Source organism: Tenrec ecaudatus, chromosome 3 (assembly GCF_050624435.1).
Source record: "Tenrec ecaudatus isolate mTenEca1 chromosome 3, mTenEca1.hap1, whole genome shotgun sequence".
NCBI classification, from domain to species: domain Eukaryota; kingdom Metazoa; phylum Chordata; class Mammalia; order Afrosoricida; family Tenrecidae; genus Tenrec; species Tenrec ecaudatus.
This window is the reverse complement of record NC_134532.1, coordinates 110,089,135-110,108,061: the sequence shown is the minus strand read 5'-3', so window position 1 is coordinate 110,108,061 and position 18,927 is coordinate 110,089,135. Positions and strand designations below refer to the sequence as shown.

At 43.5% G+C, this 18,927-nt stretch overlaps 1 protein-coding gene across 1 annotated transcript in view; it reads left to right on the top strand.

Moving 5' to 3' along the window:
- The window catches only part of ENPEP (glutamyl aminopeptidase), a 102,698-nt gene that overhangs the window by 26,954 nt on the left and 56,817 nt on the right, over positions 1–18,927 (top strand). The window contains exons 3-6 of the mRNA XM_075543922.1: positions 1,385–1,516; positions 14,080–14,200; positions 15,918–16,072; positions 17,089–17,202. Of these exons, the coding sequence (XP_075400037.1) occupies positions 1,385–1,516; positions 14,080–14,200; positions 15,918–16,072; positions 17,089–17,202 (522 nt within the window). The remainder of the gene's footprint in view (positions 1–1,384; positions 1,517–14,079; positions 14,201–15,917; positions 16,073–17,088; positions 17,203–18,927) is intronic.

The window sequence follows — 18,927 nt, the reverse complement described above, 5'->3', positions numbered from 1 at the left end:
AGTTGGAGATTGCTTATGTCTTATGCATTTGATCCATAAAAGGACTAGGCTCACGGTTAAGCTTCATTCTGAGCCACTATCTGAAATAGCATTGAAAGCCATTGCTTTTTCATTGCAAAAAAAAATATTTTTAAAGGCAGAGATGTAAAAGTAGAACAACCTCAAAATTTGAGGGTTTAAATACACTGTCACCAGTCATCCATCCATGATTCAGTGTGAAGTCATTTAGCAACCTGCTTTCTCTTGGTGGTCAGCACCTGAGAAATAGAGATTTGTTGGGAGAAACAAGAAGGCAGGGTCAACTTAAATGCTCGCGAATCCATCAGAGGTGATCCAATCTGTGGAAAAGGTCATGGGAATGTTTAGGCATGGATTGGAGGGAGAAGAAAGATGGGAAGAGGGAGAAGGCAAACTTTGTCAACTTCTACTGAAGCCATTCCCACAAGACCTTTCCATGTTGGAGAGTGCAATGCTTCACTTTTTATTAGATATTCTGTGCTTGATCCAGGTAATAAGTCCTGGAAGAAGGAGAACCTTTGGGGTCATTAAAAGACCCAAACTAATAGTACCAAATGTTTATGGTCGACTAACTTACTTCACTGGGGACCCAACACGTTGAACCAAGCTCATACACACACAGGTGTGTCTTGTCAGTGGTGCCGCAAACCCAGTCTGGCCTCCCTTGCTTAATCCCTTGTTAATGTTTTCCATTATAGTGTGCCTTAGGGAGTGACTACAGGGGACAAGGAAATGTTTGAATAGTCGTGGCAGGCATTGGGCAAGTTCTGAGTTGTGGTATTAGGATGGGTAATTGGCAAGAGGAAAGTAAAAGTGGCCTGGACAGGAGATTTGTTTGGGGCAGTAGAACCAGGCCCCCTTAGCCTTTTCTCCCTCCAACGTAACCAGGGCAGTGGTTTCAGTGATCGCACCATGGTTCTTCTCTGTCGGCTAGAGTGGGAAGGAGGAGACCCCTGGTACTGATATAGCTCTTGTCCCCTTTCCAAGAGTCACATCATCATCACCAATGTGCAAGCCATTGAGCACCTGAGCACCAGCCTATTTATTCCCCATGAAGAGATCAGAGTAGCCTTTCAAGGGTAATAAAATTTACTGTGAAATGTAAAGTTATGTCATAATCAGAATTCTACCCCCCCCCCACCACGGCAGAGTGAAATTCAATCACTTTTAAAAGCAGAAGCCATTTTTACCTGGAACTAAGAGGACTTTTCCTTTGGTCTTTTCGACATCAACACGAAGAATTGTTTTGACCACTGAGTTTTAGCAAAGGACTTCTGTCCAGAAAGCCAGGTTTGGGGCAAATGTTTCTTTCTTTGCACAGACTTGCTGTTTTAATAAATGGATACCTATCTTTGATTCTCCACAGCGCACTGTTTCCGTGGATGATAAATGGAATCGAACCGTTTTCCAGAAGTCTGTCCCCATGAGCACCTACCTGGTGTGCTTTGCTGTCCATCAGTTTGTGCCGATCACGACCCAGTCAAAGTCAGGAAAACCTGTGAGTCTCGTTGCGTTTTAAAGGGTTTCAGCTCTGCATGGAGTTTGAATCATTTCCTACCTTTGTAAAATAGTCTTCCTTCACAAAAGCAGGCTAGAAAAGCCCATTAGTCACCAAAGCCCAGGAGCTTAATGATACACTAAACAGTCCAGAGAACTGTAAGACACAGGTGAAAAATTACAAGTATGATACTTATATACATGCATAGACTTCAATTATATTAAGGGGGAAATCAGTATGAATCAATAACAGAGGCATAAGCATACCAGCATAAATTTATGAAACTAACTGGATGTGTCCAGTTAATAAAAAGGTTGTGTGTGAAAGTATGTGTTTCTATCCTTAATAGGAAAGGGAGAGGAGACCAGAGATAGACACATGTCTTTACAGTATCTAAGCACTGACAAGTTTATATTTAATTGAAAACAGGAGAGGAAAGCATCAAAAAGCAACTGTTGTTGTAAGAAAGGAAGCATTTTTTAAAATGAAGACAACCACTTCTACTATTTTCTTTTAAAAAGAAACGAATCGTTTTACCTGATTGTTTTCTTCATGGTGGAGCCTCTAGTTTGCTTATGCCCCAAGCACTTGCTTAATCTACTAGTTAATCCCCCTCTGTGCCTTATATTAGATATGTATATATATAATGATCATGCTGCAAAGATGTGCGTGGTTTTAATATCCATGCAGTGTATTACATGAGGCTTTAGTATGCATCAGTTTTGTAGGAGAATCATTTTATAAAGAAGAAAATGTTCCCTATTGAAGATGAATGACTTTAAATAAGCTGCCGAATGTTACCCAATGGGCAAGTGGTGGAGATCCCAGTTCCAGATTCTTTGCAAGTAGTGTACTGCGAACACTAAACCTTCTGAAATGGGACGCTTTGAAAAATACTTCTTCACCCGCCTTTGAAGGGGGAGGGGTGAGTTCCTTGATTCCCTGGCTCCCAGGCACAGGTGCCTTCCTCACTAGTGTAGTAGGGTTACTGTTGACATTACCTGGCCCAGGATTGCCAGCACGCTGCCTAGTTGCCTATAAACGAATTCTAGTGAGTGAAGAAATGTCAAAAGACCCTTGATACTGACTGTATATTGTGAGACCACGTCCACCTTTGTCCTGGCACTTGCCACAGCCGTGGCTTTGGTGTGGCTTTCGGTTGGGGTAAAGGCACTGGCCCTGGAACAGAGCATGCTAGGTGTGAAAAAGGCATGGCCGCGGGAAGAGGAGGCTGCTTATGTGCGGCTCTGCTGTGGACACTCAGTGGCGCTTCTCTTACTCAACAGCGACCTGAGAACACCAACCAACCTTTCCAAACGTCAATCTCACAGACTGTTTGTCTGAGATGCTTTCTGTCGCACCTACAATTCAATTGCATCGCTGTCTTCAACTTTTAAAAAACTATAATTATGTTCTCCTCAGAAAGACTAAACAATTTACTATTCGGGATGTAGTTCCATAAGTTAAAAAACAATGCAGTCAGCCGAAAGTATTTTATAGAGAGTTAATTTTAATAGTAATTTTTAAAGCTGCCATTGAGTCCTTTCTGACCCGTTGTTGTTGTTAGGTGCCAGCACACTGGTTCTGACTCACAGCCACTCAATGGACACCAGAAGGCAACACAGCCCGGTCCTGCACCATCCTCACACTTGTTCTCATGTTCGAGCCCATTGTTGAAGCCACCAAATGATGTTGTCATAAAACATTAGTTTCTGATCAACTATTTACTTCTGATTCATAGCAACCATATGTGTTAGTCTGGATGGACTAGAAAAACAAATTCATAAACACGCATATGTATATAAAGGAAAGGTTTATATACAAGAGGAACTGAACATTGAGAAACATCCCAACCCAGTCCAGTCCAAGGCCATAAGTCTGATATTAGTCCATATGTCTGATACCAATCTATTAAGTCCTCTTCAGACTCACAAAACACAGGCAACGATGCCGAATGCAGGACGATCACAGCCAGTGGGTATAAAGTCTTTGCGTTCAGTGGCGTAAGCATCTCAGCGCTGGCAGGGGTCTCTCTGTGGCTTCTCCGGCTTCCAAGGTCCGGTTGTGTCCATGTGGCTTGTCTTCTGCAATGTCTCCCAGGAGGAGCAGAGAGAGAGTTGTCTTCTGTCTCCAAGGAGGAAGTACCAGATTTCCCAGGGTTCTCAGGAGAAGGCTGTGCCCACTGAAGTCTCATTGGCTATCTCCAGATTGACAGCCTAGACCCCACCCATAAATTCTTAATCCTTAAATTGATACCAGATTAGGTAACTACCACACCTTATATGCAGTTTCCAAAACTGCAAATCTTTATGGAAGCAGACAGTCTGATCTTTCTCCCTCATGGTGGCTGGTAAGTTCAAACCACAGACCTTGTAGTTAGCAGCACTGCCAGGGATCCCTTTTCAGAGTAATCAAACCAAAAAAATCAAACTCACTGCCATTGAGTCGATGCCAACTCATAGTCCTGGTAACATAGTGGTTTTGCATTGGGCTGCTGAAACCACAATGTCAGCAGTTCAAAACCTCTAGCCTCTCTGAGGGATAAAGGTGAGACTTTCTACTCCTGTAAAGAGTTATAGCCTCAGAAACACATGGGCCCAATCCTATACTGTCCTGAAGGGTGTATAAGTTTGTTGCAATGTTGAGCTTGAATTTTCTTTTTTTTTTTTTAACATTTTATTGGGGGCTCATACAACTCTTATCACAGTCCATACATATACATATGTCAATTGTATAAAGCACATCTATACAGTCTTTGCCCTAATCATTATATTTTTTTCCTTCTCTTTTCTTTTTTTACATTTTATTAGGGACGCATACAACTCTTATCACAATCCATACATATACATACATCAATTGTATAAAGCACATCCATACATTCCCTGCACCAATCATTCTCAAAGCACTTGCTCTCCGCTTAAGCCCTTTGCATCAGGTCCTCTTTTTTTTTTCCCCTCCCTCCCCGCTCCCCGCTCCCTCATGTGCCCTTGGTAATTTATACATCGTTATTTTGTCATATCTTACCCTATCCGGAGTCTCCCTTCCCCCCCTTCTCTGCCGTCCATCTCCCAGGGAGGAGGTCACATGTGGATCCTTGTAATCAGTTCCCCCTTTCCAACCCACTCACCCTCCACTCTCCCAGCATCGCCCCTCACACCCTTGGTCCTGAAGGTATCATCCACCCTGGATTCCCTGTGCCTCCAGCCCTCATATGCACCAGTGTACAACATCTGCCCCATCCAGCCCCGCAAGGCAGAATTCAGATCATGGTAGTTGGGGGGAGGAAGCATCCAGGATCTGGGGGAAAGCTGTGTTCTTCATCGGTACTACCTTTCACCCTGATTGACCCATTTCCTCTCCTAAACTCCTCTATGAGGGGATCTCCATTGGCCGACACTTGGGCCTCGGGTCTCCACTCTGCACTTCCCCCTTCATCCAATATGGTACGTATATATATACATACATATATACATATACACACACATATCTTTTTTTTTTTGCATGATGCCTTATACCTGGTCCCTTTGGCAGCTCGTGATCGCACTGGCTGGTGTGCTTCTTCCATGTGGGCTTTTTTGCTTCTGAGCTAGATGGCCGCTTGTTCACCTTCAAGCCTTTAAGACCCCAGACACTATCTCTTTTGATAGCCGGGCACCATTGAGATTGAATTTTCAATATGACTTTATCACTTGGTCTTCTGACCAAGAATACCTATTTGTAAGATAAACTCTTTTAGCTGTGTGAGCCCCTAGATCCTGTATCAGAGCTGGGCTCTCTTGATGGATTTTTAAATAAAGGATTTGAAGTGTTACAATAGGAAGTTTTATAAAAGATCTCAAAATACCCTTTAAGTGGTAAATATTTTTAAATTTATATTCTCCAAAAGCCAGGAGTGCCACATTCTAATTTAAATCTGTGAAGTTCATCATTTTGGCTGGAAACGAAAGCAGCATTTTCACAATCCATTAGTTTCTGACCAAACATTAAAGAAGAGAGGACCCCAGAGTCAGATTTCCCTCAGGCTGTGGGTCTGAGGAATGCAGTCATCGAGGGACACAGATCAGCACGCTCCCCTTCACCCCTTCTGCCAAAGACACGCAATGCGAATTCTCCCTCCAGAAACAAATAAGTACAATGTTGGAAAGAGTTATTTCCTTCAAAATGAAATAGGTCCCTATGAAGAATGTTAAGGGGCATCGTGTGAATGCCTGTTCTCCATGTTAAATTTCCCCTCTTCTGCATTTGGGAGGTTCCCAGCCTGGCTTCCTACCCACTCACTCTAAATTGAAATCTAACAGTTGACACCCAAGTACAAAATGCTCCCCATCTGCTTTCCTGCTGCAAGGAGAATGACAAGAAAGCCAAGTGACCTGAGTCTGCTTACACTTAGCATTGGAAGTCCCACGTTCTTAAAGCTCAACAAACAGCCTAAGACAGCAGAGAGGAGGAGAAAAACAAGCAACATGCAGGGGGAAAACCTAGGCAAATAAATAGAAAATCACCACGGAGGTAAATAAATGGTAATAATTAGGCAAGCAGAGGATAGCATTGTAAAATCCCACAATAAACAAAGCACATCACACACACACACACACACACACACTCACACACCCTCCTTTTATGAATCTATTCTGAGGGATTCAAGAGACCTGGCCACCAGAACATACAACAGAAAGCTACAAGCAAAAGAGCAATCCCAACCTTAAGCAGGGATTTCCCAAACCTGGCTTGACTCCGGCCTCTTGGTACAGTAAGCTGGTTCTGATCTCTTCATTTCGTCGTCCTCCAAGAACTGAAGCTTCACTTCCTGTCCCCATGCTCTGCATTTTTGTTCATCCCAAAAGAGATATGTTTGCATTTTCGGAGCCCTCATCTCCCTGTGTGCAGGGAAAAGATGGGGCTCTCTACTCCTATGAAGCCTTGAAGTCTCAGAAACTGGCAGGTACAGTTCTGCCTATGAGCCGGCATCGACCCCATGGGAGTGAGTTGGCCTGAGTGGTCTGATGTGCTGTTTTAAAAATTGCCCCTCTTGGGTGGTTTACTTTTACATTTCTGTCATTTGTCAGTGTTAAGACCAGAATGGGGTACACGAAAACCTCAGTTTACCGCATCACCTTGATCCGATTACATTTTAAGCCCGTTTTATTGGCACATAATCCACATATCATATAATTCAATAGTTCAACCATATCAAGAAGAATTGTGCCATCATTCCTACAATCAATTTTAGAACATTCTCTTCTTTCTTGTACTCCTTGTTATTAGCTCTCTGTGCCTCCCACCCCCCACTCCACTGTCATACCCACAAGAAGCCATTCATCTAGTTACTATTTCGATAAATTTTCCTATCCTGGATTTCAGATCCAAAAAACAAACGCAAAAACTTAACAACATAACAAAGCAAACAGAGAAACATCTCCACCTAAAAGAAAGTAGGAACCATTGGGAACTAGAGCAACGTTTAAATGGGTCAAAATAGAGAGCAAGTGATCCGGTGTTAGATTTTAACGTAAATACATCTGCAGTAGTCCGGCTAAAACCGGGGGGAAAAAATTAAATGGAGCTAGGTTGCTACTGCAGAACACACCATTCTTAGTAGAAAAATCCATGAATCAAAAGGCCATTGTTATTGGCTCGGCTCTGGCAATGTTATTGGGTATACTAATCATCTGGAATTCAAAATCAGATGACACTGTGCAATCCAAGAATCTCTAATACCCTGCTTAAATTCTCCTGAGTGTGTTCGCCTTCCCACCAAGAGTTCTGTTATGTCAATAAACATGTAATCACGACCTGTGTTCATGAGAACACAGCAGATATTTTCAGCTGAGCCAGTCATAATGCATAAAACGATTATTGTTCCTGTGAAAAATTTTGAGAAATTACAACCTTAACAAATGATCAGTTTGTTAAGGGAAAGAGTTCACCAAGTTCAGAAGGTTTTTCAGAAGACATAGTGCTGGGTATAATTTCTTTTTTAAGATGAGATGCATTATGCATTCATTCCGTTCTTGGGACAGGAAAAGAGTAAGTTGAAGAATTTAGCAATAAGACAATTTTGAGGCTTGCCAAGGATGGTCGGAATTCTGTTAAAATTGTGTTGCCAAAGAAAATCTATTCCTGAGGACCTTGAGAGGTTTAGATGATTGGGTTGTTAAGTAAATGGAATGAGTGAATTTTGCCCCAGAAACGAACAAGGGAAAAAGAAAAAATAATGATAACCTTTTCTTCCCCAAAAGTTTTTTAATCAAAAGATTTTGATTCAAAAATCATCAAGGTGATGGTTTTATGAGAGTAGAGCGGTAGAGAGATTTTATGAATATTTAATTACATGAACTAACTCCTAAGTTATGGATAAAGTTGTGACCCCATAGTTCTTGCAAGCCCCCTCGCAGAGAAAGCAACTGCCCTCATATGCATCTTCTCAATCCGCTAGTTGAGCCTCCCATTGGGACAAATCACCTTCCATTTTCCAATCCGGAACTTGCTCTCAGCTGTTGTTGGGTACCATCTATTGGTTCTGACTCAGAGCACCGGAAGGAAACACTGCTGAGCCCTGCTCCACCCGCCCATTGCTTCTTATCTCTGCGCCAATTCATCTCACTGACGGCCTGCCTCTTTTCTGTTGCCCCTCCACGTTACCAAGTCTGGTGTCCTTCTCCAGGGGCTAGCTGCTCCTGACAACATACCCAAAGTGTGTGAGACAAAATCTCGCCGGTACGGAGTGTGCTGGCGGCACTTCTTCCAAGACAGACCTGCTTGCTCGCTTGGCAGTATCAGCCCGTGATACTTTCAATCCTTTCCGTGCATAGGAGGCCTTAGAAAACAGCACGGTTTGGCTCAGGCGCCCCTTAGTCCTTAAAGTAACGTCTTTGCTTTTCAGTTAGATACATATTTAAACACTTACTTCAAATGGAATCAAATCAGAATTGACTTGATGTCAGTGGATTAGAGTTTTATCAAATATATTTCATAATCTAGTCATGTGTTTTATGGATTATAAACATAATTTTAAGAGTCTAAAATGGTCATTTAATATAGGCAGGCTTCTTTTTAGTGTGCTTCACTTTACTGCACCTTGCAGATACTACTTTTTTTTTCTTCAACAAATTGAAGATTTTTGGCCACCGTGCATTGAGTACATCTCTGCCATGAACACTCTCTCTGTGCCTCGCCCCTTGCCCCCGCCCCCCAAAGAAAGAAACAGTCTCACTGCCTTTGCGCTGATCTGACTCAGTGACCTGCAGTACAGAGTACAACTGTCCCATAGGGTTTCAAGGTCATAACATCTTTTTCTTTTTAATCATTTTATTGGGGGCTCGTGTAGCTCTTGTCACAATCCATACATCAATTGCATCAGGCATGTTTGTACATATGTTGCCTTCCTCCTTTTCTAGACATTTACTTCCTATTGAACCCTTGGTATCAGCTCTTCCCCGCCCCCCATAACCCCTGGTAGATTGTACATTGTTATTATTTTTATCTCTCACACCGACCACTGTCTCCCTTGCCCCATGTTTTGTTGTTCTTCCCCCTGGAGAAGGGTGCATGGTTATGTGTCCATCATTGGGATCGGATCCCCCTTTCTCCCTTCCTCTCCCCGTCTTCCCCCTACCCTTCTGGTGTCACTATTCCCACTCCTGTTCCTGGATTATGGGTACCATTAGCTCCCATCTCTTATCTATACCTGCGTCCATGCTCCGGTCTAGTCTGAATTGAGAAGCAGCACTGGGGTCCTGGTAGTGGGGTGGTGGTGGTGAGCACATCTTAAAGAACCAGAGGAATATAGTGTGTTTCGTTGATGCTTTACTGCACCCTGGTGACTCATCCCTTCCCTGTGTCCCCTCGGTGGGGAGATTGCTCCAGATGGGCTTTGGATCTATGCTCCAGCCCCCCGCATTCTCAACAACATGTTTTTGTTTGTTATGTGTCTGCTGATGCCTATTTCCCGGTCCCCATGGCTCCTCATGATCACACTGGCGGTGTGCTTCTTCTATGTGGACTTGTTGCATCACTTCTGAATGGCGGTTTGTGCAACTTCAAGCCTTTAAAACCCCAGATGCTGTATCTTTAAACAATAGCAGGGCACCACCCGCCTTCTTCACCACATTTGCTTATGCACCCATTTGTGTCAGGAGGGTGAACATCTCAGACTGCCAAGTGGTTAGAACAAAGTTTTCTTGTATTGAGGGAGGGCATGAGCAGAGGCCCCAAGTCCATCCCCTACCTCAGTGTATTGGTGTATAAATATATGTACATGGGCCAATACCTCTATTTTTGTGGATTAATGTATTTATATATGTACACCGCTATGTTTATACCTCAATCCACTGTTTTGCTTCCTTGGTCCTCCCTCTGTTTCCTCTTACCTTCCTTCTTCCCCACTGTCACTTTCCCCTTATTTCCGGCTCTTGGTACCTCCTCTTAGCTAGTTTGCTGTTGCTCCGACACCCCCCACCCCCAAGGCCATAACATATTTATGGAAGCAAGCTGCCACTGCTCCCTCCTGTGTGGGGGCTGGTTCAAACTGCTGACCTTTTAGTTAGAGGCTGAGGGCTCAGCCAGTGTGCCGGGCTAAACTCTGATGGGAGTCAAGAATGCTATGATCGTGTGTACCCGAGATGCTCAAAAATGTAGCTGGGAGGATAGGACATAAAACAACTCACATGTGAAGCATATTTTGAAGGCATTTTTCCTGCATGCCGAAGATCTCACCTTATGCCTTCAGGGCCCTGGAAGGGTCCTGTGAAACCTCTCCCTGCCATCGAGTCAATGCTGACTCAGAGTGACACCCTCCACTCCACCCCCAGTGGGTTTCTCAGAGTGTAGCTGTTTACAGGAGTAGAAAACCCAGTCTTTCTCCCACCAAGCTCTTGATGGTTTTGAACACCTGACTATTCGGATCGCAGCCCTGCATGTGTAACCATCACACCACCAGGGGTCCTTATGAAGCCTAGTGGCTCAATAGTTAAAGCACTCTGCTACTATCCAAAAGGTGGGCAGTTAGAAACCATGAATAATTCTGCAAGAGAAAGGCGGGTGATCTCCCCCTGTACAGATGTACAGCCTTGGAAACCCTAGAGTCTGTTGTACTCTGTTTAGAGACTCACTATGAGTCGATGTCTATTTGAAGAGGAGCAGCTGAGACTGACCAACCCCATTAGATAAGATGGTGCTAGGCCTACTGGGCGATTGGCAGTGGAAAGGCAGGAGCCCAGTGCATCATCTCTCAGCAAGGTGGAGGGTATTCTTGGTTCGAGAATTCAAAAGACAGATGAAACAAAGGGTCCTTATCCCCACTTTCCTTCTTATCTAGGGCTAGCAGTTTGTGGGGCATGTAAAGCAGGGGGCCTCCCTCTCCCTGGCTAACAACCTGCGTTTCGAAGTGATTTCTGAGACAATGGGATAGGGACAAGTTTCAGTTTGGTGCCAGTGGACTTTTACTGTGCTAACAGATCTCAGCTTGCTAGGAAGAAGCAAACAACTCGGGGCCAGTTTACTTAACACAACCCATCACAGAGTGAGTTCAGCAGAACTGGGGCAGCACCATGGATCAAACAGTAACATATTTCAGAAACAATACATTTATAGCGAGAAAAAAACAAAGACAACATCAAACCTCTTATCAGTTCCAGTCAGATAGATAATATTGGAAAATTAGGGTACCTTGCCCTTCCTTCAACATTTTTATCTTCCTGCGTTCCTGCATTTAGTAACTGTGGATAAGGGACTGGAGAAGTGTACAAAATACTTCATCAGTGATACAAAATATTGTATTATTAATAACTGGTATGCATAGAGGTGGTATGCGGTCACTGTGGCGAATTGCTGTCTCATCAGCTCCCACTCATGACAAAGTGAGATCAAGCAGAATGAACCCTTGTCCGAACCCACACTTCCCCGGGACCATTGGTATGCTTCCCTTCATGGTGGAGGCCATTGTATTGTCCCATTGGGGATTCTTTCCATTTGAAAACTCTCTACTTCACCGAAACGAATTGTCATTTTCTGATGACATGCCCAAAGTAACGGCGGCAAAGTCTCACCATCCTGCCTTCCCAGCAGCACGCTAGTCACATTTCTTCTAAAACGTAGTTGTTTCTTCTTCGTACAGTCCCTGGTGGACAGAGTTCATTTGACAGCATGACAGTCTCTAGGTATCAGCGCTTCTTGTTTCTTCCTTGTCCCTTGTTCAGCATTCACAAGTAGATGAATGAGATCATTGAAAAGTCTATGGCTTTGGTCAGCACACAAAGTCAGCAAAGTGACAGCTTTTGTTTTGTATTATTGATTTCTTAACAATTTTATTGGCACATGATTCATAATTATGATTTATGAATTGTATTTAATGCAATTCAATAGTTCGGTTGTAATATTGAACAGTAGTTCAATACAAATATTCAATTGTAATAATATAATTCAATAGTCGGATCATATCTAGAAGAGTAGTACAATCATTACCCCTCTCAAGTTGTGAACATTTCCTTCATTCTTCTACGCATCCTTGTTATCTCCCCGTTTCCCCCACCCACCGTCCGTGTCAACCCCCCTCTAGGAACCATTAATCAAGTTACTGTCTCTATAGATGTACCTGTCCTGGAGTCCATACACAACAATAACATTAATATAACAATAACATTTCTCTATAGATGTACCTGTCCTGGAGTCCATTAACAACAATAACAAAGTAGAACAGATGAAAACCTCTGGGTTTTTTTTACAATGTCAAGGGCGCCTTTCAGCAAAATTTCCCATAATGATACAGACCAGATGTGGTAGAAAATCTTGACATACTATAGTTAGCTCACAGATTAAGGATTCTGAAATGTTCAGTTTAAAGCATAGTCATCCTATATAAATACGATGGTTTTTATTTTAAATGTGACCACTTCTTTCATTTACTGATGACCACCCATTGAATCTTCAGTTTCATTTAATTGGGGGAATTTCATGCCATTGTTCACAATGGACCCTGGTGGCTTAGTGGTTACACATTCTGCTGCTAACCACAAGGTCAGCTATTCTGAGGGAGAAAGATGAGACTTCCCAATCCTGTCAGGAGCTACAGTCTCAGAAATGCCTGGGGACAGTTCTACCCTGTCCTATAGGGTCCCCATGAGTCAGCATCAACTCGATGACAAGGAGTTGAGTAAATTCACAAACCAGATAGGCAGGCGGTAAAGAATTGTATCACCACTTCTGACAGGAAAAAAATAAAAATACCTCAAAAAATGCAAGGGTAATAATTGAGCAAGTGTGTTGTCTTCAGAGATGAAGGTGAAGACATGTTTATGCAAATTTTAAAAGCATGTCTCACCCAGTGGATGGGAGAACAGTTGGTCCAGAGTTTGTTATTCTTTGGGTTGCAAACCTCAAGATCAGTTGTTCAAATCTACCAGCTGCCCTATGGGAGAAAAATGAAACTGTCTGCTCACTGAAAGAGGTACTGTCTCAGAAACCGTGTATCCAAGTGCTGTGAGTCAGAAGCAACGCTGTGGCCATGGGTCTGCGTCGGTATCAAGACATCTTTTACATTATTGGACCCTCCCACTGTTCTTCACATCTAAGAAAAGGTAGCCCAAGATGTGCGCTAAAACTAGCTTTGTGGCTTTTTGTTTTTTTAATCTTGAGTCATCTGGACTGATTAAGGAAATGGTCTGATACTTATCACACAAGGGCATCTTATGTTTTCTTACGGTCTTTGGTTTGGGTTTGTTTCGTTTACATAGCTCACAACCTTTCTAGGAGGCATTTTCCTCATTCACATTCTCAGAAGTAATTACACACCGATGGTCATATCTGTGCCTAATCACATCCTAAAATCCAGTGTCCACATTACTTGCATAAATTTAGGAGGTTTCTTGTTGATTTTTTTTTATGTCGTGCATGCTCAACATTGAAACAAAAATTCCTATATTTGGTTCGGTTCATAAATTACTTTTCTGGGACATAAAATAATACGCCAACCATTTAGACAGCTGATGTCACTCCCCAAGATGCCCCCTCCAGGGGAAAGTTTGGATCCTTGTGATTTAGGCTATGGGAAGAAAATAGTTAAGATACCAAAAGGATAATTTGGGTAACTCTGAATAAAACAGCACAAATGGAAAATATGTATCCAAGCATTCTTTAGAGGAGAAACATCATATGATTTCATTTCCCCCAAAGACAAATTACTCACAGCTATGGATCAGTTGATAGATGGATGGGCATCCAGAAAGATGGGAAAATGAGTGAATGGATGTGTTATTCTCAAATCGATAAAAAGACAGCCATTCAGAAGACAATATACCTTTTCAATAGAAAACCGTATCATCTCCAAATGTCTAGGCAACTGTATCAGCTATGATATCTTATGTCTAGTTGTTAATATAAGTCAGTGAGGGGTGCAATACTATTGTAGTATTGAGATGTAAAGCAATTTGTCTAAGGCAGAATTTGAACTCAAATTACGTTTATCTGACTCCAAAATCCACCCTCCTTCCACCATTCATTTATCTTTGTTTTTGTGTTATCCAATACAAAATACATTCCACTGACCATTGGTGTTTTTTTCCCCATAGCTCACTATTTATGTCCAGCCAGAACAGAGGCACACAGCAGTATATGCTTCAAAGATAACTAAAATTGTGTTTGATTATTTTGAAGAATACTTTGATATGGAGTATGTTCTTCCTAAATTGGGTGAGAATTTATGTTTTATTTTCTTATTTTTAATAGTGTCGTTGTTTCCCCCTCAGTTAACTCCCTCCCTGTAATGATGACATCCTTATCCAATGATCATTCCCTACTGCTGGAAGTTCCAGCCAGCTGTTTCCGGATTCCTCCGAGAATAACAGCTGTACCCTGTTCTTAGCAGATACATGAATAGTCCTCTATGTTTCGAGAAAGGTGAAAGTACGGGCGCAAACTGCAGACCTTGATAGTGATGGAGCCAGAAGAGGAAGCGAAATCTCTTATTTGAACCAGCCAGTGTAGCTTGGGACGGGGGCTTCACACGTTTACCATGCCCTCCTCCTCCTCTCCGTCTGCATGTTCTTATTTTCTCTCTAGCTCCCAGTCCCTGCCCTCCACACTCTTTGAGACACATTCTCAAGCCTGTCGGAGTGGACTCCATCTTCCAGTTTCCCCAGCAATAGCACTGGTCCTTCTGAAACTCTAAGCTGTCCATGCGCTGGAGATAACTAATGAGAATGACAGTAGTGACCAAGTCATCGAGGTACACAGCGTGTCTGTGGGTTAAGTATTATGTGCGATGAACATGTGTGCCCACCATGTAAGAGAGAATCTCTCAACAAAATCAACAAATCCAAAAATAAAAGTGACATGAAGGAAAGGAAAACCTGCTGCCAGCCTGACCTCTACTGCAGCTATCGCCCCTTTTGACGTCTTTAAAACCTGCTCTAGGAAACGCTCTTGAACCCGAAAGAAGAGGCTTGTTCTTACGTGGCAAATGAAAGCTCGGTGGATTTCCATGCAAATCATTGATAAATGTCACTTAAAAATCACATTTGGACAGGAGTTCCTTCCCTGGGGAAATGATATGACGTTGGCTAACTATTTGAGCCACGGAGCTTAACATGGAGCCAATCCCACAGTCTTATCCTGTCAGCCAGCATGGCTGGTATGATGACTGGCCTCAGGCAACGTAAGGAAAAGGTGGAGGTCTTTATAGAACTTAACTGTTTAGGTCTGGAAGGGAAGTTAGAAAGAATATACTCAATTTCATGTTTCTTATTTAAAACAGGTCATTGGGTCATAAGGACACCCTGGGGTGTAGTGGGTTATGGGTAGGGCTGTTCTACCTTGCCCCATGGGGTCGCTGTGCGCTGGCACTGGGTTATTGTCTGAGGGGTGGATGGTAAACTATTGGATTGGGAGGGAATTACACTGACCTTCAATGAGACAGCTCTCATGGGGGAAGGCAGGTTTTTATATTATCGAATCTTGCGTCTCCTGGGCTGCAACTCTACTTCTGTATACTCAGCAGCTCCCCAGGGCTTCTCTAAGAACTTGGCTCTCTCATTCTTCACAGGTTACTCCCCAGAACAAAGGCTCCCTGGTACCTAAGGGAAAAGCATTGGGCAGGGGGGATGGGTGTTTATAAAACCGGAAGCCAGAGAGGAGGCCTTCCCATGAGGACTGTCATCCTGATCCTGCTTGGGGGGCGCTTGGGGCAGAGGGGACACAAGCACTGATCCCTGGAAGCAACAGAAAAACTCCCTGGATATTCTTAGCACATCAGGGTTGAAGGGTACAAACAAGGAGATGGCCATTTTCCCTCTGAGAAATTATTTTTAGCCCCTTAAAAGCATTCACCCAAAGACCTCTGTGGGGTTAGGAAGGTTATGAAGGAAGTGGGAAGAATGACCTTCTCACAGTCTTCCTCCTTTTCCCATAGATAAAATCGCTATTCCGGATTTCGGTACCGGGGCCATGGAGAACTGGGGCCTCATCACTTACCGAGAAACCAACTTGCTCTATGACCCCAATGAATCAGCCTCATCCAACCAGCAGAGGGTGGCCACTGTGATCGCCCACGAACTCGTGCACCAGGTACAGGGTCCGGGACATCATATCCGTTTGTTTAAAGGGGGGACTGAAGACCACAGGGAGAATTTAATCATGGCAGAACCAATAAAAACTGCCAACACAGAAAGCCCCGTGTAAGGATCCTGCACAGTGCTAACCACACCAGACCTACTATGTTAGACAGGGTTCTCTAGAGAGATAAAACTAGGTTGCTGGTAATTATATATATATATAAAGATAGATATATAACACAAGAAATGAACAGTTAAGTTATAAACAGATTAATATATAATACAAGAAATGAACAGTTAAATTATAAAGCAGTACAAATGGCTCAGTGTGACTCACTCCCGTGAGAGAGTTGTGAGACACTAGCAGTCCTTCAAGTCTTGAGGGCCGTCTGGTAGTCCTCTGTTGAGAGGGAGCTAGGCTATCCCAGCACAGGCAGCAAACAGCAAGGCAGGTGACCAACCGTCAGCCAGGTCACCAACCGTCAGTCCTCAGCTCCGGAGATGTAAATTTCATTCGAGTGGTCTTAAAGGGACCTCAACTTCCAGCGACACAGTCCACAGGCTAGGCGTCCCTCAGGTAGTGTGCCCTTTAAATTGAGGAAAAGACCAAGCAAGGCAGCTGCACACTGGTTCAATGATTAAAGAGCGAGAGACAAGAAAGGGAAGGCTCACCAAGCCACTTATCTCTCCACCCTTCAATTAATCCCACTGTGTTTATCGGCCAGGCTGGCACAATAAACTATCTCACCTACCTTCTGAAACACATGGTTTGGCCACCAACGAAATCTCAGGACACGGCCGTGCAAGTTGACATATTCCCAGCAATACCTAAAAAAAAAAAAAAGTAATGGGTGAAGGAGATGTTCGGGTTATCTGGTAAAGAGAAAGCAAGCAGGGAATAACTGCCAAGTATATTCCTGACACTTCCAGGGCACAGCACGTCTCAAAGGGATCTGGGGCTTTTTATTTAAAGTGTTAAGAATGTAACTGTCATTCTGTTTGTTTGTTTTTGTTTGCTTATCATTTCAGTGGTTTGGCAATGTTGTGACCATGGACTGGTGGGAAGACTTGTGGCTAAACGAAGGATTTGCTTCCTTCTTTGAGTACCTGGGGGTAAACCAGGCAGAACCCAACTGGCAGATGGTGAGCTCGGGTCACCCAGGCGCCGGGATCTCTGCTTCTCTCACGCTGTTCGGCTTCCCTCTGACCGTGGTCTCCTGGGTCATGGAGACTTGGGAATTCCACTGAGAACATGGGTTGGGCTAACTGACTCCCACGGATCTGTACCTCATGTACAGCCAACGCACAGGCCCAAGGGACAACAGACTGTGACAGTCTAGGGATACGTTGATGTCATCACTCAAGAACATGTGGAAAGACCAGGGGTGGGTGAGGAGAGAGTAGCTCCTTTAGAAAACGCCAACTCTGTGTTCAGGAAAATACGCATTAACCCTTTGGGGAAAACTCTAAGCCTCACTTTGTAACTGGCTTACCTTACGCGGTTGGTGTTGTTTGGTGTAGGGAGGAATAAAACTCATAAACTTAGCACAGTTCCTACACTTAAAGTGTTCGCAGTTTGGGGTTTGGCCAGAGGAGGGATTAGAGAACGCGTGAGACAGTGGGAGAGCGCTACTTCATAGACTAAGTACTTCATTGCACAGGTGAAGAAAAAATCTGAGAACCAGAGACAGAACTTGCCAAGTGTCACACCGGTAACAAGGATTAGAGTCGAATTTCTTGTCGCCAAGCACATGATTCTTTCTACCTACCTAGCCTTCTTAAAAACACAATCCAGCTCAAACTCATCATGACTGGCAGAAATCACATGTTTTCTTAGATGTGGGACAGGTACTGTGGCCGAGAGCAAGTTATATAACTGCCTTTGTAAGGTTCCTTCTCGATAAAATAAGAGCGCTGTTCTCTGCTGCATATACTTAAAAACATCCAAGATAAGAGCATGAGGAAGGGGCTTCAAAGGGTTCGTGGGGCGAAAATGGGATTAAAACATAATGGAATTGCCCCATTCACTCTTATTTAGACCTTCTCAGACAATGATATTAGTATGCCCGTACCTGTGAGAGACCTGGAACTGAAATCCTCCATCTGCTTTCAAACTCTGAAGATATTGTCGGGCTTTTCCTAGAAAATCTAGGCCTTTTGCTGTTTGTGTTTGGGTCATACAATGAATCTGTTGGTGTACATGACTGGAGGTGGGTGCAGGTGGGGAACTGGAGGTTATGTATTAGATCCACTATTGCCCTCTACTGGGGCGGAATAAAAACACAACGTCTGGCCTCACGCTTCCATTGGGTGAAGCTACAGGCTTCCATCACTTAGTTTAAAAGGTGGGGAAAAAAAGCTACTGGGCAATAACCGCTTCCTGAAATATCCTCTTTTAGAACAGGACTGACATTTTGGTCAGCTAATTGTTGTGGGAGGCTATCCTGTGTGGTGTAGGATGTTATCCCTAGCCTCTAATTGTGAGGAGCTGCAGGGCCAGGTGTTGTCTTGTCCAGTTGTTTTGGTTGCTATGAGTCGGAATTAACGCAAGAGTAACTACCAGCACCAACCACCAACCTCTACCCACTCGGTGCTGGTAGCACCCCCACCTCCCTTAGGATAGACTCAGTTCCCTAGCGTTCACATTCTCCCCCAATGGAAGAACAGAGACATTTTCTGATTCAGAATGTATGGAAGAATTGTCAGTAAGAATTTCTCTTGCCCTTTCTTCTCTATCCGTTAAAGTCGCCCTTCTTAGAGTAAAATGGTCTGGTTATTTATTCATGAATCAGAGGTTTAGTACTGTCTGATATCCGATTTCAGCGTTAAAAAGAACTGATAATATTCCAGAATAATTTGACACCGTTC